The following is a 27,041-nucleotide window of genomic DNA, read 5'->3' on the forward strand; positions in this document are numbered from 1 at the left end:
GACTGTTTGGGGCAGACTGGTCTCGCGAGACGGTGGCCAAGTCGGTGCAACGATAGCGATTTCTGTGGAGTCCGTCTGCGATAGACCATGCACTTGCGAGCGTGTTCAATGTGGGGGTGTGGTGGGCGATGGCATGCGTGATGTTGCGGTGATCGTTGTTGCATGGAGTGGCGGGAGATGTTATTTTGTACGACCGATCGGAGTGCACAGTTGTAATCTACACTAGCGCATCAACCCGTGCGACTGCACATGCTAGAATTTTAGCTTACGACTGAATTGTAAATATTTGTGTTAATAATGGTTGTATGCTAAGATACATTGGCTATTTATATTTAAATATTGGAATGTAAAATATGTAATTTTTTCATAATATTGGAATCATGTTTATTATTTGTGAATAGATCTAATTTATAATTTTCATTTTATGTGTTATGCAAATTGATTTTATTTGTTTCTTGATTTTTTGAAATTATTATTATTATTAATGTCGTCATCGTATCTCATATTATAAATTCTTTGATATTATTTTTATGTGATAATCCGTAATATATTTGCGTTCTATTGTTTTAATTTTGTAATATTTGATTACACGCATATTTAATTGGTATATTTTAATTGATTTAGAAAAGTGTGTTGATTGCTAACGTAACTAAGTTGGAGTTAATTTTTATTGGACAAAGAGTATAAAAAAAAGGAAGGAAAGACCAGACAAGGCAAGGCAAGAAGTAGTCTTAGGGCTAGACTCTATGATTTATTTTTTAATCTTATATGTTGTTTCGTCTGGTTGTTGATTTATAGTTATAGTTAGTCAATTAATTAATTCGACGGTTGGATGCTGTACTTTTTTTAAGAATTTCTAGGATTTTCTTAAGATTAACGTGGAGGCATCAAAATGAGCCTCCAATTAGTAAATATAATTTCGTCTGGTTGTTGATCAATGGTTACAGTTAGTCAATCAATTAATTCGACGATTAGATGTTTTTTTTTTTTTTAGAATTTTTAGGATTTTCTTATATTAACGTGGAGGCATAAAAAGAACTTCCAATTAGTAAATATAAGATTGTTAGTGGTTTTTTATTTTTTTTTCGAGACAGTCTTTGAGGGTTGTTTATTTGTATTTTTTAGACAGTCTTTGAGTGTTATCTATTTGTATTTTTTTCTGCTGTAAAATATAAAAAACTGTCCAGTGCCTGTTTTGTAGGAAGAAACGTGCTCAACTGCGACTTAGCCTGTTCATCAAGTGATTGGTACGTAGCAGCTTCAGTTGATCCGATCCGATCCGTATGCAAGAAAGAACACAACCATCAAGAAATCATACGAGATTCATTTTTTCAAAAGGCAAATCTAGGAACAAAAATCCCGTAGCTAGCGATCTCAAGAAAAGCCTGCGATAATTTTAGTTGATCTCAACAAAAAAAAGCTCGCTCCTTGTTTGGCAAGCCTAGGCCAATAGATTGCGTTTTTGTGGACACGACACGAGTCCTTTAGAGCGCCCACAGGGAAGCGCACGAGGTTAGCTGACCACACGCGATCCTGATCCGGGCGGCGCGGGCGCGGGCGCGGGCGGTGGCTCCCCCGACCCTCCATACCTAATAAACGATGACACGTGGGCCCTCTCCAAATCCCACCTGACGAGACTAGACCCACCAACCCATTCCCATTCCCATTACTAATCCCTTTCCCTTGGTCGTTGGATCCAAAGCAGCAGCAAGCAAAAAGCCCACCTCCAGACGACACATCTTCTTCTTCTTACCTTGCCGAGGAGTAGAGAAGCGAGGCGAGGCAAAGAAGAAGATGTCCAAGGTGTACACCCTCGAGGAGGTCGCCAAGCACAACAACAAGGACGACTGCTGGCTCGTCATCAGCGGCAAGGTTTGCGCCTTTTCTTTTCCCTGCCTGTGCCTGGGTTCGCAGGGATAGATCCCTTCCTGTTCCTCCTCCTCAAGATCCAGTGGGAATTTGTCTTCTTTCTTTCTTTCCTGGGGTCCAATTTTAACCGTGGGGATTGTGTAACCCCACCCTCAGTCCTACTTGATTTCAATTTTCAAGCGCCCATGTTTAATCCCCCCCCCCCTCCTTGGGATCTGAAAATTCTCCTTTTTAGATTCCTGATTCTGTGGGGGTACCTAGTGTTTAGAGCCAGGCTAGATGGGGTTCAAAGATCTGCCAACAAATCATGGATTCTATCAATTCCATGTATGGTAAAGACAGCTTTTTGTGGATTGAATTGTCCTGTCCCTGGTGAGGACTGTGATGCGTTTGTTTCTTGATCGGTCGCTTTGCCAGATCGGGCTCTAATCTTTAGCGATAATGCGACAACGGTTGTTACTGCTGACGAACTGCGCGCTTGTGCGATAAGTTCTCAATATTGCTGGCTGTAGCTCCTTTTCTTCCAAACAACATGCAATGAGATCCAAACCGCCGAACAATTTGGCCAGGAACTTTGTGATTATGTGAATTTGATGACTCTTTCGTCATAATATTATTAGACATAAAACTTGCTCAGCTGCAAAGCCTGCAAGTAATTTCTTTTGTAGGGAAAAAATCACATGGCTGTAAGAATGTTAGCTAGACTCCGCTTATTTGAATCATCGTTCAGACTATGATCAGAAGAAACATAGTGCATAAAATGTTTTGTTTCGTCCAACTCCAGGGTGATCAGAAGAAACATAGTAAACTTAATAAATCAAATAGGCTTCCTCTTCACTAGTTTGGCTATTGCGTTAGGTAGTGCTTTACTGTTTTATCGTCTTTTCTCTTCCCAATCTGTTCTGCTCAGAAGCTTTAACGAATTAAACATTTGATCTGGGTGTTGCTTCATAGATGATGAAAAAATGTATGTCTAGTTAGTGAGCAAATACTGGCCTTACGTTCTGGGTATCGCTATTATCCATACTGTCTGTACATGCACCTAAATTTTATTTGGTAATATGTCACTTTCCTGGAGCCCACTTTTTAAAGATTATTATGCAGCCTATAATATTTGGTGGCTTAGGCCTGTTTGTTTCGGCTTCAGATTGTGGCTTCAGCTTTTACAATCCGAAGTTAAAATAAATAGACAACTTTTTGCCATAGCTTTTTACAATCCGCTTGATGGATTGTGGGAATCCAAGAAGCTGGTTTTCCTCAATTTTTCACAGATTGTGAAAGTCTATTTTACTGAACTGTTCATCAAAGTTTTTTAGAATCCACAATCTAAAAGTTGCTTTTCACAATCCCCGGATGAAACAAACAGGCCCTCAGTTCCTAACACCTTGCCTTGTGGTACATCTGGAATGTTCTTGTTGTCATCTTTTGTCGCATGGGGTTCACAATTTAAGTATAATGTTGTATTTAAGATCCTTGTTGAATAAAGGTTGGGGAAATCAGTTTGATTTACATCTCTATTTTAAGTTCAACTAGATATATTAGTCAAGATGCAGGATGACACTATAAAACCCTGTAATTGAGTTTTTCCGTGGAAATTATGATTATTTACTTCTAATTAGCTTTTATGTGATGAAGAAAGATGGGCAGACTGTTTGGGTTCATTCCTCTATTTGAGATGTGCCGCAGTTGCAATGTGGCATGTGCTTTCTTTTGAGTTCCTAGCACTGTTGTTTTTATAGCGACAATCGACAAGTCTGCATATGATGAAAAAGTAAACCCTTTCCAGTTTCCACCAACAAAACGTACTAATGGATCTGTTGTGTGTTGGTATTAGGTGTACAATGTGACCAAGTTCCTGGAGGATCACCCTGGTGGTGACGACGTTCTGCTGTCTTCAACTGGTACAGCCCCATTGCATGCTTCTTAGGTGTTTTAAAGTTTTGCTTTCAAGTTACTTAATGTGGGTATTTTGCAGCCAAGGATGCTACTGACGATTTCGAAGATGTGGGGCACAGCACCACTGCTCGTGCAATGATGGACGAGTACTTAGTCGGTGAAATTGATGCAACAACAATACCCACCAAGGTGAAGTACACGGCCCCCAAACAACCACACTACAACCAGGATAAGACCCCCGAGTTCCTCATCAAGATCCTCCAGTTTTTGGTCCCCTTGGCAATATTGGGCTTGGCCGTTGCTATAAGGATCTACACCAAGTCGGAATCCGCTTGAGTATTGTTGTGAGTCCTTCAAAGATCACGAACTGAATAAGTTAGCGAGGATTGCATATCTTGTACGAGCATGACCTGTCATGAATTCAGAAACTTCAGTCTTTGTGGTCGTATGGTTCCGTGAGACGTCTTGTGGTAAAATGATACTCAAATTTAATGGATGGGTATTCAGTTCTGTTTTCCATATTCCTGATGAATGTTGTGATTCACTAATCTGTTGGTGCGATTTGTTTGTATTATCCCCTGTTCTGCGCGAGATATGTTTTGGTACATACTTCTGGAAGTAGCTGCAGCCTGAATAAGTTTGCAAAATTATACGTTTACACTATTTGTTTCAAGAAAAGAGCGTACACAGGGTTTGAAATTATGTGCTTCAATATCACAAATGCGCCCATGCAATGAAGTATGGAACAGAACAAATACGAAAGTGGCATGATTCGCAAACTTTACACACTGACAATGTACAACATCAACCAGCAATGCTCCGACATGTAAGTTCATGGACTCCGCACTCAGAATTTTTTTTGGATGCTCTGCATTGAGTTTTTTTTTTTTTGAAATGCATTCAAAATTTCAGTTCTGAAATCCCAAGAATTATGCCCAAGAGAATCCTCACGGCTCAGATTCTCGTCGTGAAGGGATTTTTGTTACCTTTAACGCTCCAACGGTTTACCTTTACGATTCCCGTTACGAAGGGATTCTCAAAGTCGTTCTCTTCAGGATGAGATTCTCACTATTTTTTTTTTCACGATTCATCTTGAAAAGAAACTGTTAGAGATAAGAGAAAATAAAAGGAATAAGAACAGAAAAAGGAATCGGGAAGGAACGAAATGAAAGGAGTATGATTGTAGATGATTTTATGTTGGTCCAACTCTCATTTACAGAAAGGACCTTTAACTGAATAAAAATTACGAACAAGATGCGGTCCGAAAGATCTGTTCGCTGACTGTGACCGGGTGCCATTGAGCGGTGGAGCCTGCCTTAGGCCTCGGCACTTGAGAATCTTCACCTCAGCCGAGATAACAAGCTACTGTAAGATGACACCAAAATAAGCCTTCCCTGCTACTATCTGAATAGTGGTATTTAGCATGATCCTATTGCTGAATCCGAAAAAAAAAAAGTATACATATGAGTATCATTAGTATCTATTACAAACAGCTATCAGGCACATCTAATGACTTCCTGCATGTGCTGTGACAAAGTTCCCTGAGCCTTGATGTGCCGCCACTACCAAGCAACAGATTTATGTTCAGACTGAAAGACCTTCAACAAACCAAAACTGTTCTTTATGGCACCTTCAAAGAATAACTTTCAGTTGCGCCCTGAAAATTGATTCATACCAACATAGAAAAAACGATTGCACTTGTTTTGCGAAAAGAAAATCAACTGGGCCAAGAAAATGAAGAAACCCTATCAGCACCAAATTGATTTTAGACCAAGTTTTCAACTGTTATTTAGTTGCTCTCTTGCTTCTCATGTTTGTCTTATGCAGGATGAAATCACCAAAATCACTTTCGGACACAAGATGAAAGGACGTATCTTTGCCTTATTCTGTCAGTTATGGTTTTGGCATTTTGCGCGACTATATCTCTGGCAAAGGCTACTGCAAATTGTTGTGACTGGTTATTGGCAGGAGAATACCAAGTGAAGTCTATGACCAGGAAATAGATAAATATCCTTGTGAAAATTATCATGAATTTGCATATATATGGCAATTTATATATATATATATGGCCTAGTAGAACCATGTGTAGAACTATGATAAACTGTATAATATATAGAAAAAAATGTATAGTTCTTGATCTTGAGCCGCCTTTTTGGTGTTCTTTCTCATCCGAGGAGCATCATTATAAATCTTACCATGTATTTCTTCATTATAAATTACAACATTGATTCTCATTCACTGATTTCTCATTAAGGTTAATAGGAATCCAACTTTCAACCAACTGGATACAGAAGCACAGACTCATAAAGTCATGAACTTAATAAGGTGACATGACTGAATTATCATATTTTTATGTGATAAAGATTCAGATATTCAGTATATCTCAACTTGCTTTGTTTATAACAAGTGATATTGATAATTGTAGCAGTAGTCCAAATTGAAGTATCTAGCTCAGTAGAACGGAGTAGGACCACCGATGATGGAAAGGTTGGGCGTGTGCTCACTGTATTCAACTATTGATGTAGGAGGCAATTGTCCAATACAAATCTCATGTACTGTTGATAACATAGGAAACAGCTCCTGCCACCCTCGATAAGTCAAGACTTCATAAACTTCTCTTGCTGTAGACACTCCCTGTAAAACCAACGAGATTAGATGCACCAAGAAGAATATGCACCAAGCAGGACATCATGTGTTTGCTTTACCTGTAGTTTTTGACCTTGTAACATATCTGCCTCCAGGTCATCAAAAGACCTGTCAGAAAGAAGATGAGATGAAGTAATTATATAATCACAGGACATGGAAAAACTCATTATTTTTTAACATGGCTATGAACATCACCAGATTTTTTTTGGATTCTCTGATGAAGAGCAAACATGGACAATCCCTACATTTAAAAATGAAGATGTGCAGTTTAAAGAAGAAACCTTTTGCCACCGTTTCTTGCAAAAGCCTCAGCCACTCTTCTGTTCCTCCCGCCAACTGTCATGGAACACTCACTTTTCAGTATTTGTGTGTTCGATGGCTAACTGAGAACAACTAAGATACGTACGGCATGTAGTTATTAGGTCAGCCACACCACAGCTCTCAAAGAATGTGTTATCTCTGACTGAAGGAAACAGAAGCTTAGAGAAAGCACGCATTTCCCGCAAACCAATCCTCATTATTGCAGCCTAACAAATAGGAAAAAGAAAAGAGGCCATAAGATTATACAATGCCATGAAAATTATGTTTTTGTTCACAGTGTGTTAAATAGTAGAGGTGCAACCTTTGTATTGTTTCCCATATCCAAGCCATCAACAAGGCCTGCAAGTTAATTCCACCACATAAGCCATTGAAATTTGAAAGGAAATAATGGATGTAACCACACAGTATACTGTCGCATGTAAAACCTGCTGCAATAGCCACGATATTTTTCAGCGTTCCACATAGCTCTACTCCTTCAATATCTTCTGCCTGCACACGAAGGGTAAGATGCGCCGATAAGAACTCCATTCAATCTTCATTTTATATTCAATAAATTATCTTATATGCTTCCAAAACTATTTTTTGTATTGTGCCCACCATTATGTTCGTTGGTATCTCTGTACATGTTCATAACTGTTTTATAAAATTCAGCATTTACTAAGATGACTTTCATATTCCCGGAACATTCCTATATTGAGAGGATCAAAATGCAGAGTTTATCTCTTATTTCATCTATTTATGAGGATATAGTTGAAGAACTTACAATAGAAACTAGGAAGTAAGGCGTGGTAAAAAGTTTAGCCCATCGGGTCGCCACTTCCTTATCTTTCCTATATCCAATTGTTGCTTCACTGAACTTCTCAACAGCTATCTGCATTGGAAATGTACAACAACTTATTTTTTTTGCTTCTGAAGACTGCAAAAAAATTTGCACAACACAACAGATGCTTGCCTCATTTGCAATGTTAGCACCCATGAGGACACAACAATTGATTCCAAGTGTATCCGCAATTAATTTAGATATCATGCACGGTCCTTCCATCTTGACCTCCATGCCCTTGATGAGGGAGATAGCCTCGGCTCCTGGTCTTAGCTTGCCTACGAGCTTCTTACATATACCCTCCACAAATTGATGGGGAGTCACAAAAACCAGCATATTCGCGTCTTTGACTGAGAAAACCAAATTATTTTTTTATTTATACTTATTTGACAACAAATGAGCATTCTGATGTAAAGTTTCCTTGTCCTTTATGAAATAGTATCCAATTGCCTAGCAAAGCCAAAATTATTTAACAGATCTCTGAACATTAAATTTCATTGTGCTGGACTGCTGGTTTGCCTGCCCAATTTTTTTCCTAAAGTTTTTTTATCAACTAGAACTGCACGTATTACTAGCACCCAGAAGTAATCTTTCCTCCCAAAAATCATCAAAACAGGGTAACACTGTGATTACCTGCACTCTCCAAGTCAGGATCAGCAATAACATTAGCTCCAAGTTTTATACCCGGTAAGTATTTGCAGTTCTCCTGTAACACGTGAGAATAAGGTCAGAACCCTTTACTAGTGTATACGCCATTAGTCGTTCAATGTAAAATAAGCTAACAAGTTTCGACTCTTACATTTGCTTTGTTAATGGACTCGGATAGTTTCTTGCCTGTTGGCAGTAATTCTTCAAATACCCACATCCTTACTTCATCTGCCAAAAAGATTCCCAAAAGTTAACACAAATAGGTACAACAAAAGGTATCTGTACCTAGCATTAAACTCTGCGCGCTAATAGTAAGTTGGCCACTACAACGTTTTCAATAGTTTTGCAGTTGGTACAACCTTACATATAGCTAACAGGAATATATAGTATAGACCATAAGGTCATGCATGTCTCTAAAGACCCAACAAAAAGATAAGGTTGGATGTAAGCTTATCTAACATGATCGAATGCTCTCAAAGACACAAGAATGAGAATCCATCGAAATGGCATGACCCATAGCTGAGACAAAGACATTGCATTATACACAGCTTGCATGTCAGCAATTCAAGAACACATAATGCGCAATAGGGATACTGGCTGCCTACCATAGAAGGACGGCAGCTTGGCGGTGTTGGAGGCGATGATGCGGGAGGCGACGCTGCCCCAGTTGCCGCTTCCAATGACCGCCACCCGGTACTTGGCGTGCCCGTTCTCCATCTCCAGCGGGGTGCAGCTCACGACGGCCGAAATGCAGATCAAGAAACTGACCAATCCACCGGCCGGCCAAGTAATCGAGCAAACCAAGAACGAGGACAAGAAGAAGAACAAGGAAAGACCTAGAGCCCCACAACCAGCACCAGCAGCGTATATATACAACAGATTGGGCGGCGGAGAGGAGAAGGAAAGGCGAAGAATGTCCCTATAGCTTAGCTAGGACGGAGGGGCGGGCATCCCCAAGATTTGCATGTGTTTGTCTGTTTCCTCTACCAGTCTGTTCGCAACGAGGCAACGATCGCCGCCATTCCGTCGTTGGGAATGATGAAGAGAATAGACGAGGGGAGGAGACGGTGGCTGGCGCGGAGGATTCCTCGATCCAGTGGCAATCTCGTCTCGGTGGAACCGTCCAATCCTTGATGCTTCACGTGACATCAAACTGCACAACATAACACAAGCACATCATAACTAGGCCGGCAAGCAACATACACCAACATCTATCTGGCTTGCTTACCGGTGTAGCAAGTGAATTCTCAGGAGCGCCCACGGGCAGAACATGGATTCCAACACCAGGCCAATCGTTTCCCATTTTCAGTCTTGTTCTTGGCCTCTTCGATGGTTATCAGCCAAGGCCATTCGGTCTTGACGATGCGATTGCACGCTTCCGGTTGATTACTCCTCGCCCCACGGTCTATGTAAGTGCGCCTGCTGCGGAATTGCATCCAGACTATGATATCTGCATAAACAACACAGTTACGACATGAATCGATCAAATAACAATTTTAGCCACCGGAGAGTACAAAACTAGTATGAACAGTGAAAAAGAGAATGATTCTAGAAGCAAGCAATGATGAATTAAGGGTAGGGATAGATCCTATGAAATATATATCTTGTGGTAGCAGTACAGCTTGTTATGATGTACTACCAATGTTAATGGATCTGTTGCCAAGACCTCAGAATTATAAAACCAGTATATGTCGTAAATATATAGAGGTTTGTTTCAAAATAGTGATAAAGATGGGGAAGTTTGAGGAAAAAAAATAAGATCAAGTAAAGAAGAAAAGTGTCATGTTTCTGGTTTGACTGGAATCCAAAAGTAAGACGCCAATAAACTTAAGTGTTCTGTGAAACGAAGAATATTCAGCAAACTTGGGTTCACTACCTCAGTTTATAGGATGTTTAGTTTGAGGAACAATGTGATCTATCACCACCTCATTCCTAATCCACATGTTTGGTTTGAGGAATGGAATGGGTTGATCCATCGCCACCTCATTCCTCACAAGTACATAGGTAGTGTAAATATGAGGAATGTTATCACGCCACCAAAATTTATGGGTTCATCCCATGATGGACCAATCCCATCTAGGATGGGTTTATCTCACAAACCAAACAGCCTATTAATTTTGGTTCTTGTCAACCAAGGTTCAGTAGTCTTGTTTACAGCAGCACCGCCATCCTTAGAACATAATTTTTTTTTTTTACTGCGATCCTGCAACTGATATGCTGTAGTGACATATACATGATTGCATCTGAATTTCTCATTCAAATATTTATCAGCAGGTCAACAAATTTATGGCTAAATTCTGGTTTAGCTTCTTCATTACACATCGCCATCAAAGCTTCAACTTTCAGTTACCTCCAGTTAGAAAGCAAGACAATTTGGTTTGCCAATGGCATGCATCTTGCACTTACAGCCTGCTTAATTGGCCTGCATTCGGTCCTCAAACACAACTCCAAGCTGGTATCTTCACTATTCCTTTGTCAGTCATGCCCTCCCTGATCTCAGCAGCATTATCCCAGTAACCATCACCAGCAAAGGCCTTTGATAACTGAACATGAGCAGATGAATCATGGGGATAGAGCTCAATCAGGCGCTTGGACACTCGGATTGCGATCTCAAGGTTGCCATGAATCTGGCAGGAACTGAGTAAAGCTCTGTATACTGACAAACCAGGTTTCATAGGCATATCATTAATCAAAGATTCAGCTTCCGAGAGATACCCAGCTCGACCAAGAAGATCAACCATACATGCGTAGTGCTCTAGCCTCGCTCCAGCAAGAAACCCCTTTTCTTTCACCAAATTGAAATATTCAAGCCCCTTATCTACCAAGCCAACATGGCTGCATGCTGTAAGCACCGACAAGAAGGTGGTATGGTCTGGCTGTACGTTCAGTCTCCTCATCTGTTCAAACATTTCAATCACCTCTCTTCCATAGCCATGTTGAGCACAACCTGACAGAAGCGAATTCCAAGAGACCAAGTCAGGTGCTTCTATCGAAGCAAACACACCCTTAGATTCCACAATCGCCCCACGTCTTGCGTACATGGAAATCAAGCCGTTCTGAACGTTCATGTCGTGAACATATCCAGTCTTCAGAATAAGAGCGTGAACTTGCCTTCCCTCCAGCAATGAGGACGAGCCCCCTACAGCCTTCAATACGCTGGCAAATGTGAACACATCTGTGTCAGCGCCTTGCCTTCTCATCTCCACAAACTGCTGAAACGCCTCCTCACCTCTTCCTAGACAGGAGAGGCCAGAGATCACGGAATTGAACGACACCTGATCCTGGCATGAAACAGCCATCTGTACCTTCCTGAAATCTTCGAAAGTGTCACACTTGGAGTACATGGTGAGAAGGGTGGACAGGACATATGGATTGTGCTCCAGCCCCTTCTTTAGCACTGCACAATGCACTTGTCTCCCATGATCTACGTCTTGAGGACTCTGGAATGAGCTGAGAAGGCTACTGTATGTCATCGCGTTTGGTACGACTCCTGACTGGTCCATCTCCCTGACCAACACCATGGCGTCATGAGGCCTTCCGTTCACAGCAAGGCCGCGGACTAGCGCCGTGAAGGTGGCCACATTCTTGCGTTCCATCTCCTCAAGGACCTTGTGTGCCTCGCACACGGCACACGTGATGGCACTTTGCGTACATGTCCACTAAGGCAGTCCCCACGACGACGCTGGCCGCACAGACGCCACACCTCAGTCCAACGGAGTGCAGCATTGCCCCAATGCCCGCGTCCTCCAGCTTGGCGCATGCGACCAAGACGCTGGACATGGCCGATGCCGTGGGTGGGACACCGTCACGCAGCATGCGTGCGAACGCCCCCACGGCGAGGCCGGGGGCGCGGCGGGACTGCGCGTGGCCGTAGATGAGCGTGCTCCAGGTGACGGCGGTCCGGTGGGACATTTGGTCGAACAGCTGCTGGGCCTCCCGGAGGCGGCGGGAGCGGCAGTAGAGGACGAGGAGGCCGGTGCTGACGAAGACGTTGGCCGCGAAAAATCCGAGCTTGGCGGCCGCCGCGTGGCACTGGTCTGCGGAGGACGGGCACGGCGGCTCGGCGGCGAGGAGCTGGAGGAAAGCGCGAGGAGTTGGCGCGTGGCGAAGCATGCCGCCAGCAGTTGGGGGTGTTGCGAATGTGCGCATGCAGGTCTCGTACGCCTTAGGCGCGTCGTAAGGTCAGGGAGGGGGCCGACATGGTGCCACAGATGCCTATGCCTAGTGGTGCAACTTTCTTCTTCTTGTTCTTGTCATCTCAAGCTCAAGATTCAACTGAACTGTTCTGCCTCAAGATTACAAACAAACAAACAATCGCAATTTCAACGTCTTCTAATCAGTCGAGCACAACGTCAGATCTTGTCCGGACTCCAGATAATCCCAGCGTCATGAGACATGACCGATTGATCCTTCAGCAATATCCTTTTTTATCTGGCCTCCTGTAACATTGCGACGCATAAGGCTCATGGCACCCCAGGCAAAGCATCAAGACCCCAACTAACTACTGTCAACGAGCAAAACAAGGGCTAAATTACTGTACCTCTGTTCAGTCAACAAGTTGTCAATCAAGAATGGACTTGTCAGAAAAGGTCTCTAGTCATCACTGAAAATATATAACCAAACAAACTTCAGCATGAGAATTGAAAAACGAAGCGCACTATGATAACAGCGGGATGGAAGTACAAAGAAAACAACAAATTTCCAGATGTATTAATTCTCTAGCTGCTACTTCTGAGGATATTATACTAGTGTTTTGGGGCAAGGATATATTACATGGCTGTAAAGAAATTAAACATCCTCTTGTACACGTTAGAACAGCAATTGAGCAACTCTGTTTGCTGCAGTTACCTCGTGCTGTAATCTTTGGATCCTCTGTGCTTGTTCTCTGATCGAGACAAGGTTGGTCTTGATCTCACTGCAGATCCTTCCTTCCAGTAACCTCACTGGAACCCAGAGCTTAGGCTCCAGCTCAACTAGGTAAGAAAGTGTTGTCTGGAGTCCCTGGTCCTCTGAAATTTCCCCACCTTCGGCAATGCTACCATCAACCTACACAAAGCCCAACCATATTTATCAGCAATCTTTCATAGTCCCGATCAAAACAGAATTTGTTCTTGACATTGCCAAGCAAAAGTAATCCCTTGCGCAGACGTGCTCTGCTGGAAGCAGATTCTCAAGACACATAGCAATGCTTGAATCACTCCAAAATGCAAATCAGTGAGCAATGATCACAGTATGAGCAGTGTGTGTAATTGGATTCCATAATCTGGGATTTGCAACTTGCAAGTAGAGAGCAGCTAAGGAGGCCATGACATCACCTCCTCGACGGACCATTTCCCCTCAAAGACCTTGAAATCGCCGTCGATCATCTTGAATGCGATCTCCCTCCTGCGCGCCCCCGCGGCGGGCAGCACCTCCATCTCGCCCTCGTAGCAGTCGATGGTCCCCTTGGCGTTGAACTTGAACCCCAGCGCCAGATCCTGCTCCCCAACCTGCCCAGGGAGAGAAGAAGAGGCACCCAATTCAGCACATGAGGAGGTGTTGGAGGAATCAGAGAAGAGGCCAGACCAGACCTGGTAGAGGCGGGCGAAGCGGTGGTCCTGGTGGAGGAGGCGGCACTCGGAGAGGCCCGGGATGAAGTCGGCGAGGCCCTCGTAGTCGGTGAGCGTGGCCCAGACCGCGTCGAGCGGCGCGTCGACGCTCACCTGCGCGCGCACGAGGCGCCGGTTGCGGTTCCCGGTTTTGGAGACCTGGATCTGGAAGCCGTAGCGGTCGTCCCGGTCCTCCTCCTCCTCGTGGCCCGCGGAGCAACCGTCTTGGTCGGTGTCCGCGAGCGGCGGTTCGGTTGAGGCGGGGATGCGACAAGAGAGCCTTGGGGAAGGGGTGGACGGTGAGAGGAGGCGGATGCGTGCGGGGCTTCCCCTTCCCTTGTAGCGGCTGGTGAGGAGACGGAGAGGGCGGCGGAAGCGGAAGCAGCAGCAGCAGCAGCTCGCAGAGGACGCCATGGCCTTGTGCACTTTTGTCAATCTCAGAAGCGAAACACTCCGGCAAAATCAAAATTGATTTTTTTTCCTTCAAAAATCAAAACACGCCGGGCGTGCTTGGCTTGGCTCATTGGCTGAAGCAAGAGGAATTTCTTCAGCCAATGATAGGTCCACTTGTGATCGCCATCTCCGGCCGGGCCCATCCATTCCTATCCAAGAGGAGGGGAAATAAAATCTAAAAGTAACCAATATATTTGATTGTATTTGTTAAAATACATAACATATTATCGTATTTATAAATTTAATATTCGTATTTGGTATTTAATTTACCGAAAAACAGTGAACTACTATTTGTACCGTTTAAGAGACGCGTCAGCTCGCTCACCATTCTTCAGAAATGTAGTTAAAAGGTTAGCATGTCAACAGGATAAAAATAATAAGATAGTTAAATTTTATTTGAATTCAAATTGAATTAAAAGAAGAATATCACATGAAATAATAAAAATGCATATAAATGGAGCATTACAAAGGAATTCATTTTTTTTATCATATAATCTAATGTTAAAAATAATTTTAGAAATTAATCCATCATATAAGAAGAATATTAGTTATTTTTTCATTTTTTTGGAATTTATTTGAGGTACTAATAATTATTAGGAGTTATAAAAGTAACCTTTTCTGAGAAATTTAGTTTAAAATATATAAATGATTTTTGGTGAATCTAATTAAAATATGTTGCACATAGATTATGAAACACATAAAAAATTAATTTTTTTGAGTGACAGAAGACCACTGTTTTGAAGGAGAGTGGAAACGAATTTTAATCAACGTGGTTACTGTTCATAGCAACGGGAGTTGACGGAGGACTGGCTATATTCGGCACCTCAATTGTCGAATATGGCACTGTTCATCATATTCGGCATATGAGGTGCCGAATACAGTTGATATTCGGTACATCAGGTGTAAAAAATGGTGAATATTACTATATTCGGCACCTGAAGTACCGAATATGATATTATTCATCATTTCTGATAAATCAGATGTCGAATAAGGATACTAAATTTGTAAATACAATAATATATTATCTATTTTAGTAAATATGATCGAGTATGTTATCTACTTTTAGATTTTAGCCGAGGAGAGAGAAATACAAACGGCATCATACTCCACTAGTGTAATTGGATTTTTGCTACCGTTATGTTGGTGTTTAGAAGAATTGCTACCCAATTTGTTTTGCTTTGATCTTATATCACTAGAATGCATTTTACGTTCGGAGATCCGCCATTTCGATCTATTTTAACTCATTTTTTCGACTTCTTAGAGACATGACGTGACCATTTTGCACCAACATAATGGGTGGGGCCTACATGTCACCGACTGTTCCCCTCTTCCCATTGCTAGACGCAGAGCCGTGTGGCCGCGTGGCCGTCGATCCCTGGCCACCACCCACGCCGGCCAACCACGGCCCCGGCGTGAGCCACCTTATCCCCCCCCCCCCGCCTCCCCTCTCCACTTTCTTCTCTCCCTTCCCGCTCTCTCTACCTCTGCCCAGCACCGCACTAGGGAGACCGAGCTGCCACACCAACTCCACCGATGCACCGCTGACAGGTCTGCCACCCCCGAGCATGAATCTGCCTAGCCCAAGCTTCGAGAAGACCACAGGAAGGTCGTGCGACTCAATTCTGACCCTATCCGTGCAGATTTCGTCGTTTCACCGCTAGATTTGGGCATGCCGCCACCTTCTTCTCGAGCTCCAGCCGCCGTCCTTCGACCCGCCCCTCAATGGCTCCTCTGTCCCAGCGAACCGCACAGTGAGCCTCCTTAGGCCCTCTAAATGCTTGTGCACATCATAGTTTCCGTCCGCCCCGTCGGCGGCGGCGTCCCCACTAGCGGCCGAGCCGCCATCGCCTCCTCGCATGTCGCTGGCATAGTTCCGACCAAGCCCACAACCGAGCTTGTGTGCATCTCGGTGAACTTGGGCCAGTGACGAGTTCACGTAGTGCGAGAGGACAGGGAGAGGGGAAATAGATCGGGGCTGGAGCGGATGAATGCGAGTTCACCGGGAAATAGAGGAAAGGGGCAAAACGGTCACGTCACGCCGCCCAAAGAGTAAACAATGGGCTAAAATGGGTTGAAATGACAAATCTTCGAACGAAAAATGTATTATACTGGTATAAGATCGAAACAATATGGTAATTCTTCGAAACACCAACCTAACGGTGGAAAAAACGAATTTTCCCAAAGATGGAAGCATGGATTGCAGGAAGCAAAAGCACTCTAGATATTTTCATTTTCAGGACACGACACACAACACACAGAGCTGTCAGAACACAACCACAGAGATCTTTTGCTCCAACTCAATTCAATTCAACACAATTGCTTGCTCCTCTTGGTCAACAACAACATGACGAATTAGCCCCAACTCAATTCAATTCGTTTCAACGACAACAACATGCTCGATGGATCGATCGATCAACCGATTTCCTCCATGGATTGGGTTCATGGATCAAAAAAACATGTTTGGTGTTTGGTATCATTATTTGTCGCCGTGGCCGTGGTGCGGCTGCTGGTGGTAGGAGGAGACGTGCCCGTACCCGTTGTGACGGTGGCCGTTGTTCATCCCCACGGCCACGGCCATGGGGGCGTGGCGGTACATGGGCGCGCCGCCGGCGTAGGGCGTGCGCACGGGCACCTCGTGCACCAGGCTGTGGGGCACGGGCGTGGAGGCGAAGATGTGGTCGGAGGGGGACGGCCCCTCGTTGGAGAGCCCCTGCATCCGCTTCACGTACAGCCGGTACTTCTGCAGGTGGCTCGCCACGTTCTCCCGCGTCAGCCCCTCCACGTTCATCAGCTGCATGATCGTCTTGGGCACCGCCTTCTTGATCCCCAGGTGCGCTACCACGTCCACGAACCGCTTGTGCAGCTGCGGCGTCCACACCAGCCGCGGCCGCTTCGTCGCCGCGGACGACTCCACCTCGTCCGCCCTCGCTCCCGCCTGGAAGGGCGGGAACGACGACGAGCTCGCGCGCCGCAGCCGGGACACCGTCTCCGCCGACGCGCGGTGCACGTCCAGCAGCGTGCGCCCCGGCTCCGGCGGGATGCGGAACGCGGCGGCCAGCCCCGGCGGGACCAGCGGCTGCGAGAGCAGGGTGAGCTCGTCGGCGCCCGGGAGGCCCGCGTCCCACTCCATCACCCGCTCTGCCTCGCCGGCGCCCAGCAGGTCCAGCTCGTAGTCGTCGGGCGCCTCCTCCCCCATCCCCACCTAACCCAATCGCTTCGATCTTCACTTGCTATCGCTTAATCCAGCCCCGAATTAATCCTAGCCTGTCAAGAAAGAAACCATCGGAGGCGGCTCAATCGGATCTCCAGCCTGCGGATGCAGCAGACGGCGGCCGGCGCCCGGCGGTGTGTCTGTGTGAGAGAGAGATAGATTTTTCTTTTTTTTGGGTGGGGGAGAGGATAATAGGAGATGCTGAGCTGTGAGCTAGCTGGTGGGGAGGTGGAGTGGAAGAAGATAATTTAATGGCGGAAATGGGAATAAAGGGCAGAAAAGCGCAGATCGGGATGAACGTCCACGTGGACCGCTCCCCCGGATATTTTTGATTCGCTTTTCCATGGCCACCGTCCGATCCGCGCTTTTCCAGTGGCCACCGTCAGATCGAGATTGAGGTGATTAGGAGATATTTCCTCCAGATTCGGATAGCACGAATCCGACGACCGTAGACGCTCTTTTCCTTTCTTTTCTTTTCCTTTATGCGACTCCTCCGCATCTCTTGTTTGGTCAAAGCAGCAAGCAGAGATTTTCTTTTCTTTTCTCCACCAGATCCTTTTTTCTGGAATAAAAATTCTCCCAATTAGTAACAGGAAAGAACGAGATATTTATTATCGAATAAACAAATTCATGAAGTTGTTATCAAAATTCTGCCATCTCAATAGAAACTGTCTATCACCCAGGTCAAATTACATGGTTGGTGTTGACAGCAGCAGTTACTAAACTACGCTGCCTGTTGTTTTTGTTTTTGTAAGCACATCAGAGTCAAATAGATTAAGTTTTTTTATAAAAAAATCAGAAAAGGGTAGTTGTTACAATATAGCATTATCTCCAAATAAAAAACTTCCGATAATTCAGGTACGTCTAAAAGTGTACGCTCCCTGCTGCAACATATCATACAAACATATACTTCTAACCAAAGCTTCCTGAATCATCAAAGAAAGAAACATTAGTTTCTTATCAATTTCTTCGAGTCGAAGATGCTAGTGATGCAAGATTGCACTACTTTGAAAAGGACACACAGAGCAACCATTAAAAAGGAAGGAAAAAGCAAAGCTGAGATTAATAGCTCCAGCTTCACTGAGAAACAGCTTAGCATCTCTGTATACGTAACAACATGGCATTTTAATTATATCGACACGGAACAGAACAGAACCGAGCCGAACAGAAAAGAAGATACTACCGTCCTTGGTTTAAACAGCTAACAGCTCGCTTTCACTCTCTAGTTCTAAATTTGTACAAGGGAGCAACACTTGTGCTTCTCTTCCTCTTTACACACTTCAGAACTCTCGTACACATGATTTATATCACTTATATGCTAGTTCCTCGGCTACAGAATGTACACTCGGCGCAAGCTAGCTCCTAGTCTTTTATTTCCGATAAACTCGTTTTAGATAGAAAAACAGGATGGAGTGCAAACCTAGCCACTGTTAGCTGTACACTAGATAGGTTACTCTTCAGGCGGCACTTGACGGTTGAAGCCCAAGTCTCTTTTCTGTACACAGAAGAGTATCCATCAGTTACAGATAGATATAAGCAAATAGCTTCCTAGTGGTACATAAAACACCACTATGTCAAAGGTAGATAGATAGCAGGCCATACCTCCAGCTGTGACAAGCTTCTCCACACGGGCCACTATATGCTTTCCGTAAGTGTATTTCTTCAGTGTGTTCAGATGAGCTTTTATCCTTGTGAGTATCATCTCTCTTTGCTGATCATCACAGGTCTCTAACACCTTCTGCACTACATAGTTTGCAAACTGATCTTTCATCATCACCTTCAGTGGTCAAACACAAATAAAACACCACTTCAGTATCAGGATAGCAGCAATCAGCGTCGCCTGTCAAGAGGCTGAATTCTAAACAGCAGACCGATAATCCTAAGATACTGCAGAACTTCATTCTCTGAAAAAGTAACTGAACATATCTAGAAACTAAAGGAACACACACCTCAAGATGTTCACTTTCATCACTGGATCCAAGCATTTCACCGATCAGTATCTGGCACTCTACGGGATTGCCGAACGCTAAGCACTTCTCTATGACATTTGAAGCAAACTTCTGCTGGCTCATTTGTAAAATTTGCCCAATCAGCTTCTCAATAATAGCAGATCTCTCATGGGGCTTACCATGTTCCAGAACATGCTGCAAAGTCATGTGGATCGGTTACTGAAGGGAGAGAATACTGCTACAAATAAAATCCCTGTTGTAGACTAAACAGGTTCAAGCAAAGGAAAAGCAGCATCATCCATTACAATGTTCAGGCTTATTATGCCCACTTGTGTAGTGTAACTACCAAAATTACTGATTTCAACTTTAGCACATCCACTATTTCACTCTTAACACAGCATGTGATTAAACAAAAACGAATAACAGTGGATAGTAACAAATGATTAAAGAACTACTCCCCAAATACATTAATCAGCACAAGAATTCACTGATTTAGTATCCATACTGTGGACCCAAAGTGACCCATCACTATTTCTCAACTACCTTAATGTTTGCAAACGTTGATACAAAATATTGGCTTGGGGTAGAAAGGAGTGGGGAGAGGAAAAACATATTCAATTGAACTGACTACTCCTGGACTCCTGGGTAAAGCGCTATCGAGTGTGGCCCAGATGAATTTTCTGCATAAATTTCGACACAACCCGAACAAGCAGTACACAAAATGTATCTTCATTACGCCATGACCACCCAAACATAAGGACCAAATGATCCCATATCTTCAACAGTACAAAGAAATTAACATGTATTTGTTGAGCAATATCCGCTTTACTGGGCATAACATATTGCTAGTGTTTTGCATGAAAAAAGCAAATACCATTATTTCAAGAAATCAATGGTCAATAGAACCAAGCTTTTTACCAGGTCCATAATTCATGAGATGGGGAGCTAATTTAACTGTTTGTTTCAAAGACCGCTACAGTTAAAAGATACTGGCTGGGAGAAATTTTACCACCAATAACAATCACTAGGAGCTATATTGATGGCACTGACCTGCACAACATAGTTACCGTACTGGTCTTGAGCCAGCAAGCAAACAGACCGGAGGATCTCATCCATCATTATCTGCTGAGTTTTAGGATCATCACAGTACTCCATCACCCTCTGCACCCGATGGATTTGCACAATGAGATGAGTGGAAGTGCAAAATAATATCCATATATTTGAAGATATATTTGCACAGTAAAAGTGAGCCAGTACAAGCATACCTGTATCACCCTACAACCATATGGATGAGTAGATAGTATCACAACTTGGCCATAGAAGGTTGAAACGATGAATTGGATAGCATGCTGTGGGATGCATTCAATGCATTTCTGAATAACATGGTTCCCATTTTGATCACGTACACAGCGCATCACATGTCCATCAAGCTCAGCAACCATTTTAGTCTACTGATCTAAATCAACAACTTCTATGGCCTGCATGAATATCATCCATAACATCAGTCAAATATTATTTCCTGAACATTTGAGCCCTTCATGTGATATATGCACATGTAAGGGCTTCCTATTTGTGCATGCACACACATAGGCGGATAAAACCAAGCATGTCTGATGCCTGCAATCATCCAATAGGCATTTGGATAAACAGAAATGTGTAAGTCGATACAACAGCAAAGAAGAGCATAATTATCATTAGAGGTTACACAGAAGATGAATTTTGCAGTTTTGTGCTTGCCAAGGATTAGAGTTTTATTGGTAAAGAAAAAACTTGTTGTCTATATGTTATCACTGGACATGAAGAATCTATCTAATTAAAGGCAACTATTTGCATATGCTGAAGTGTATTTGCTGCATTATTCTGCAAGGTGTACAACTACATGAAAATGATGTAGACAACAGCAAACTAGATGAGAATATCTTTACTGTAGAAGAAATAAACATATTTCAAGTGATCATCACCTTCTGTATAACTCGGCAACCGTACATTTGAAGGCTAAGTGCTAAGACACGACCAATTAGCTGGTCCGCCAATTCCTTTATCTGAGTTGTGCTCCCATGCTCAAAGAACTGCTTCAAAGGTATATGGTTAGATAGGTGGAAAAAAAAGGAGTGCTCTACCTCATTGACAAGCAAATCACTGTTACCCATACCTTCTGAACAACATAATTACCAAAGACATCAATCACAAGTGTCAGAGCCTGGGGCATGATTTCAGCAAAAACCATGTCCTTTTCTTCAGAGTTGGCTGTCTCAAGCTTTTGCTGTATGAATCGACTTCCATATTGATCCGCACTTTAAAACGTTTAAACATACATTAGTTAAACCAATTGACTAAAGCTTAAAGACAAGAAACTGTGTTGCGCACAATTCCTCAAACAATAAGAAATTAGACAATCGTCAACTATATACAAACTGTATGCAATGACTGTATCTTGCAATATTGAATATATAGGCACAAATTAGATATTACCGTGACAAAAAAATCAAATTCAGTGGGAAATTGTGTACCTGAACTCAACAACATGCCCAGCAAAGCCAACCGAGCCACGACCACCAGAGGCCCGCCTCATCATAGCCCTGCAACTGCTCTCTCTAGTCTGGTTTCTTCTGTGCGTAAGACTAACACCTTGGATTAGTTGTGATTGAACCCACGCACCGTAGTAACGATTAATATTGCTTTTGTTGCTCTTAAATTCTTCCACAAGTGATGGAACTAAGTTGACATCCATCTTACCACCCAGATCTGAATTCCATGAGTCAAAGGAACCACCAAAATTTCTCATACCTGATGGAAAGCGCATGCTATGATCCCCATGCCTAAGTGGACTACCAGGTCCAGCTGACGAAGAGGGAAGAACAGGACTTGCCAAAGAGTTTCCTGCATAACCAAAACCAACCCCCAGATTTCCATAGTAACCATACTGCTTCTGTGACTGAAGCAATGGACCTAGGTAAGCCTTATTAGGACCAAATAGATCCATATAAGCATTTCCTATACTACCCCTCTCCATCAAAGGATCCTCATAGTTAGTTGCAAAAGGGCAGCAATTTCTGCTGCCTAAAGGAACTGAAGATACAGTGGGTCAGCAGGTATTTGGAGCACAGATGCTGTAGTTGGACTTCCAATTGCTCCATAGTTAAAGTGGTTAGAAGCGCCTGCTAAATTTTGTCGGGAAGATAAACTTCCACCTGGTGATCGAGAACCAAGCCTAGGGGAAGCAAAGCCAGATCCCACTGACAAGTGGTCAAAAGATTGGAAACCACCAGTATTGATCGGATTTCTCATAACAGAAGGATTCACAGAAGTTGCAGAATATTCTTGAGGTGCCTTGACTCGACCTTGTTCAGAACTTTTAATGTACGAATGCTGCTGACCGCCATTTGTTTGGTCCATGTACTGGTCAAAAAGAAACTTACGGACATCATCTACATCCTGATGGAGCTTAGATTGGTCCATAGCATGTCCATTGACTCCCCTTGATGACGACAGGTTCATACCAGATAAAGCAGCCACCAGATCATCAGATTCACCAAGGCTGGAAGAACTTCGGTTGAAAGAAGATGAACCGCCATTATTCTTATTATCTGTAGCACCAAGTTTCACACCAATTGGCGGGAGGCAAGGACTAGGAACTCTCCTCATGAGCTCAGGGTCTGGAGATGCATTTCTTGAATGTGATGATCCGATAATTGATGCATATGTATGTGAAGACTCATTGTTCTGATTTACCAACAAGCATGATGCCTTGTTGTGAGAGTGGAGACCACCAATAGCTCCAGTCTCACGACGCAGGCCATATTGAACTCTCGAAGAATCCAACAAGTCTGTACTGTTGGAGTTAGCACCCAACCCATCTGTATCGTGTTGATATGAGTCATCCTGCATCATTTAAAGCAAACCGTAAATGTTTTTAATGGCCCTGAATAAAATGACAACTGAACCAAAACTTAATCCCGTAAAGGGTTAAGAGCTATACTTAAGCTCATGCAATCCGAAGACATATGCAAGATATATTCAGGGCATTAAGACAAGCTCCATATCATAATTCTAGTGCACCATAACATTAAGAAATAATATTCATGTTTGATGAGGAATTATCATCTGCATTATGCTAGTGCACCATAATATTGACAATCAGGTCATATATAGAAAGGTACAGGAACAATATGGGTGGTGATGGAGCCTTCCCCAAATCCCAACACCATAATCTCCAAATAAGAAAAACAAATTGGCAGAAAACATTCGTCCATTCACTATATGTAGCTTCCACCTTCCAGACAATCCAGACAAAAAATATTAAGATGCATTTCATCGTATATACATGCTATATTTAGTGTCTTCGTATTCATGCAGTTCCTGTCACTTTAATGTATAAATAGCGCGTGAATCAACAAATTACACGGTTGCAAGGCTAAGACTTCTGCACAACCATAATATAAAGACATTTTGTAGTGTCAAAATCTAAAAAATTTCATCAAGAATCTGAACTTCAGACAATATTTTACTTTATCCTACAATCAAGCCATGATCGTATCTATTTCCCAAGCTCTTGAACATACAACAATTCAACTCCTAAACAATAAAAGAAGCAACAAAAAGTCTACCCTAATACAGTACAGTTCAAACAGTAATCTCACATCAGGATGAACTCAACTACTTGACTAGGCGACAGAAGCAACAAAATTAATCACTAGGTCAGACTAAAAAAATATTGCGTCGATTCAGCATCTATCATGAGACCAGAACATAGCATTCAACCGTTCACATAATCACATGACATTCTGAAGTAGCAGAAGCAAGACCTGAAAGATACCGGAGAAGCTCTGCTGGCGGCCAATCTCGAGCCCAGGCATTCCAATGAGCCCGTCCCCAGCCCCCGCTCTGCCGCTGCCACCGCCACCTCCTCCCCCTCTCGGCTTCCTCCCATCGTCGATCCCACCCAGCCCGGCGCAGAGCTGCTGAGCCGAGCACCAATCCTCCTTGGACAGTAGCGGTGGCGGTAGGCGTGGGTTGAAGTTGCCGTTGGAGTAGTAGTAGGAGTGGTAGTATGCAGGGTCGGCCCGGAGGTCGTCCTTGAGGAACACATCGGCGCCGGCTCCGTGGAGCGCGCCCATGGAGCCCTCGACGGTGGGCGGCGCGGAGCCGCTGCGGAAGAGGTCGAGCTCCCTATCAGCCTCCGCCTGCTCCTCCTCCTCCTGCCGCCGCCACGGCTCCCCTCGCATCGCCATCTCGGTGACCATCCCCACCAAACACACAAAGGCGGCGGCGGCGCCCCTCGCAGCAGTAAGCACCACTACACAGTAGCCCACTCTTCCTCCGCTTCTGGTAAATCAAAGGGCAATCTTTCACATTTTGCCAAAAAAGAAATGGAACGCCCAGTAGATTGGATTCTGGGCGATTTCGTAGACTAAGAACCGGATTTTCCCCACGACGGAACGCACAGCTCTCTCCACCTCGGCGCTTCACCAAAATTTGACGAGAAAAAGATGGTTCCCGGATTCAATAAGCAATCATCGAACCCATTGCGTGAGGAATGGGCTTGGGAATCGGGTAATCCTTTCGGATTTGGGAGGGGTTTGACGAGGAAAACTAGCTAAAGCAAGCTCTTTTATCCTTCTTTATTTTTCATCTGAGCACATGCAACATCATAATTCGATATGTGAGCACGGAGAGATCAGATTTCCATTTCTAAGCAAGAAGTCCACGTCAGCCGGAAGCCCAAGGAATTAAATGAGCCGCTTGCTGTCGATTTCTAGCAATCATGTACACGCACAGCCCAGCAGCAATGCCGTCTGCTGATTCCATCCAAGTTTTGTGACTAGCTCGGCTGCGCGGCTGTGCAGTTTATAAGAACTCATCCCCTGACTGGCTGGCTACCTGTGCCGGATTCATGTTACACTAAGGAATACATCTACTACAGTGATTTGTAAAACCAAAATAACACAACTGAAACCAGATATGAGCACGCAGGAGTTCTGAACGTGGAACCGTTAACATGTCAAATTGTTATTACAAAGTGTTCATTTCCCCCTTGGGACATTATTAGTTTGCAATCACATTGCATGGGAGCCCTTTGTGCAGCTAACAAAGCAACTAGCTCCCAGAAATCACAGATCAACCGGAAGTAGAAAAATGATTAAAAATTGTCTTATCGTGCGTCATCTATTTCATTCTATGACGTCATTTAAATCCAATGATTGGATCATGATTTTGAAAGTACTTGATGTCACTTAGAGGGCATTTAATAGGCAAAATCTGAAAAATAAAATTTCGTAGTGGATTAGAGCGTTCGGATACTCTGGGTTAATCCGGATACTCCAAGTGAACCCGGATAGTCCAGCCTGAACAGAAAATTGAAAAATAAGAACTTTTATTCAAATCTACTTTAGGATATGAGTTACCATATGTTCTAATAGATTTCTCAAGACTTATTGACCAATAACCTGCGACTACACATTCACAAGCAAGTAGATAGGGGCAAATCGCCCAAAATCAACTAGAGCAAGAAAATATGTAAAAAGTAAAGGAGACAAGAATTTGTATCCCGAAGTTCGGCCACTCCACAAAGAAGTGCTTACGTCTCTGTTGAGGATCTCATAAAGATATGAGTCTCTTTCAACCCTTTTCTCACCAAAGTGACCATCACGATCAAGTTAGGTTTGCTTACTCAAATCGTTATGGTAATACAAACTTCTCGGGGCACTCCACAAGCTTTGGTGTTCTACAGGAGACGTTTAACCGTCTAGGAGCTCAAGGCTCCAAGAGTAAAGAACACGGATCGACGGCTTAGCGATGAACTCAAGTGCTTAAGATTGGATTTAAGCTCACTAGCTCTTAGTATCACTCTCCCAACCTAACTCTTCAAATCTTCAAAGATTTAGATGAATTAGGAGGGCTATTGAATGGCTATGAATGAGCTTGTCCATGAGTTGTTCAGCAACAAATGAAGGAGGGGATATTTATACCCTCTCCTTAAAAAGTTAGCCGTTACTGTGTTTTTTGAACTGACCCGGAGTATCCGGGTCAACTCAGAGACTCCGAATTGTCACAAATCGCACAGTCAAGAGCATGTCTGGAACCCAAACCGGAGGGTTCGGATGAACGTAGAATCACGGGGTATCAGGGTCAACCCGGAGGATCCGGGTGAAACTTTTAGCTCTAACCGAGACTCTCTGCCGGAGTATAGTCCAGAGACTACGATCACCCAGAGTATCCAGGCCAAACTGGAGACTCTGGGTTAAGACATTAAACCCATCCTGAGAGCCCAGCTCGGAGCTCTACTCGGAGACTCCGGGCTCCTGTCTAGAATCCGGAGTATCCGGGACAACCCGAAGACTCCGAGTTCAGACAAAAAAATTAAATTTTCTCAGTATCTACGGATTATTGTGACTCTCAATTTTTAGTTCTAAAAGAATACTTAAGCACTGAGACACCATCAAAACTACCATTAAAAAAATCTACTATAATGAGGTACATAAGAAGCAAACCCGAGATTTGATCTTTGGTAGGTAGGGATACAACCACTACCACTAACCTCTTACTACGTGCAGCCCCGAGCACTCTCTCCTGAGTACTTGGCTGTTCGGCCCATCGGGGGACTATGGTACTCGGGGGCGAGCGGGCACCTCCCCGAGCAC

The 27,041-nt window shown here is 43.7% G+C and overlaps 4 protein-coding genes and 1 pseudogene across 8 annotated transcripts; 1 reads left to right on the plus strand and 4 right to left on the minus strand.

The window, feature by feature from the left end:
* Window positions 1-1,685: 1,685 nt before the first annotated feature.
* On the plus strand, window positions 1,686-4,284 carry LOC133929522 (cytochrome b5-like). The gene is made up of 3 exons (XM_062376312.1): window positions 1,686-1,872; window positions 3,704-3,770; window positions 3,845-4,284. The coding sequence occupies exons 1-3, from the start codon at window positions 1,795-1,797 to the stop codon at window positions 4,099-4,101; spliced, it is 402 nt and encodes a 133-aa protein (XP_062232296.1). The 5' UTR covers window positions 1,686-1,794; the 3' UTR covers window positions 4,102-4,284.
* A 651-nt stretch (window positions 4,285-4,935) lies between these two features.
* On the minus strand, window positions 4,936-11,955 carry LOC133929531 (glycerol-3-phosphate dehydrogenase [NAD(+)]-like). Of its 4 annotated transcripts, none has more exons than XM_062376335.1 (13): window positions 10,077-10,633; window positions 9,429-9,650; window positions 8,806-9,353; window positions 8,352-8,428; window positions 8,186-8,258; window positions 7,496-7,902; window positions 7,158-7,221; window positions 7,034-7,071; window positions 6,818-6,938; window positions 6,693-6,747; window positions 6,471-6,519; window positions 6,270-6,399; window positions 4,936-5,422 (listed from the first exon to the last, which is right to left on the minus strand). In XM_062376335.1, exons 3-13 carry the CDS (start codon window positions 8,915-8,917, stop codon window positions 5,412-5,414), a joined length of 1,137 nt encoding a protein of 378 aa, XP_062232319.1. In that variant the 5' UTR covers window positions 8,918-9,353; window positions 9,429-9,650; window positions 10,077-10,633; the 3' UTR covers window positions 4,936-5,411. The 4 variants fall into 4 exon arrangements, 3 of the variants coding, with proteins under 3 accessions (XP_062232319.1, XP_062232327.1, XP_062232308.1); XM_062376343.1 differs by lacking the exon at window positions 4,936-5,422 and having other exon boundaries at window positions 5,982-6,399; window positions 7,496-7,603; window positions 7,685-7,902; XM_062376324.1 differs by lacking the exon at window positions 4,936-5,422 and having other exon boundaries at window positions 5,982-6,399.
* A 457-nt stretch (window positions 11,956-12,412) lies between these two features.
* LOC133929548 (uncharacterized) lies at window positions 12,413-14,283 on the minus strand. Of its 2 annotated transcripts, XM_062376362.1 has the most exons (5): window positions 13,771-14,282; window positions 13,516-13,689; window positions 13,049-13,246; window positions 12,741-12,803; window positions 12,413-12,639 (listed from the first exon to the last, which is right to left on the minus strand). In XM_062376362.1, exons 1-4 carry the CDS (start codon window positions 14,200-14,202, stop codon window positions 12,801-12,803), a joined length of 807 nt encoding a protein of 268 aa, XP_062232346.1. In that variant the 5' UTR covers window positions 14,203-14,282; the 3' UTR covers window positions 12,413-12,639; window positions 12,741-12,800. The 2 variants fall into 2 exon arrangements, with proteins under 2 accessions (XP_062232346.1, XP_062232338.1); XM_062376354.1 differs by lacking the exon at window positions 12,413-12,639 and having other exon boundaries at window positions 12,741-13,246; window positions 13,771-14,283.
* Window positions 14,284-16,586: 2,303 nt separating this feature from the next.
* LOC133929573 (transcription factor PCL1-like) lies at window positions 16,587-18,964 on the minus strand. Its single transcript, XM_062376383.1, has 2 exons — window positions 18,873-18,964; window positions 16,587-18,014 (listed from the first exon to the last, which is right to left on the minus strand). The coding sequence occupies exon 2, from the start codon at window positions 17,435-17,437 to the stop codon at window positions 16,718-16,720; it is 720 nt and encodes a 239-aa protein (XP_062232367.1). The 5' UTR covers window positions 17,438-18,014; window positions 18,873-18,964; the 3' UTR covers window positions 16,587-16,717.
* LOC133929562 (pumilio homolog 1-like) lies at window positions 18,559-25,196 on the minus strand (annotated as a pseudogene).
* Between the last annotated feature and the right edge of the window lie 1,845 nt (window positions 25,197-27,041).

The sequence above is a fragment of the Phragmites australis genome, chromosome 1, assembly GCF_958298935.1.
Source record: "Phragmites australis chromosome 1, lpPhrAust1.1, whole genome shotgun sequence".
NCBI lineage: Eukaryota > Viridiplantae > Streptophyta > Magnoliopsida > Poales > Poaceae > Phragmites > Phragmites australis.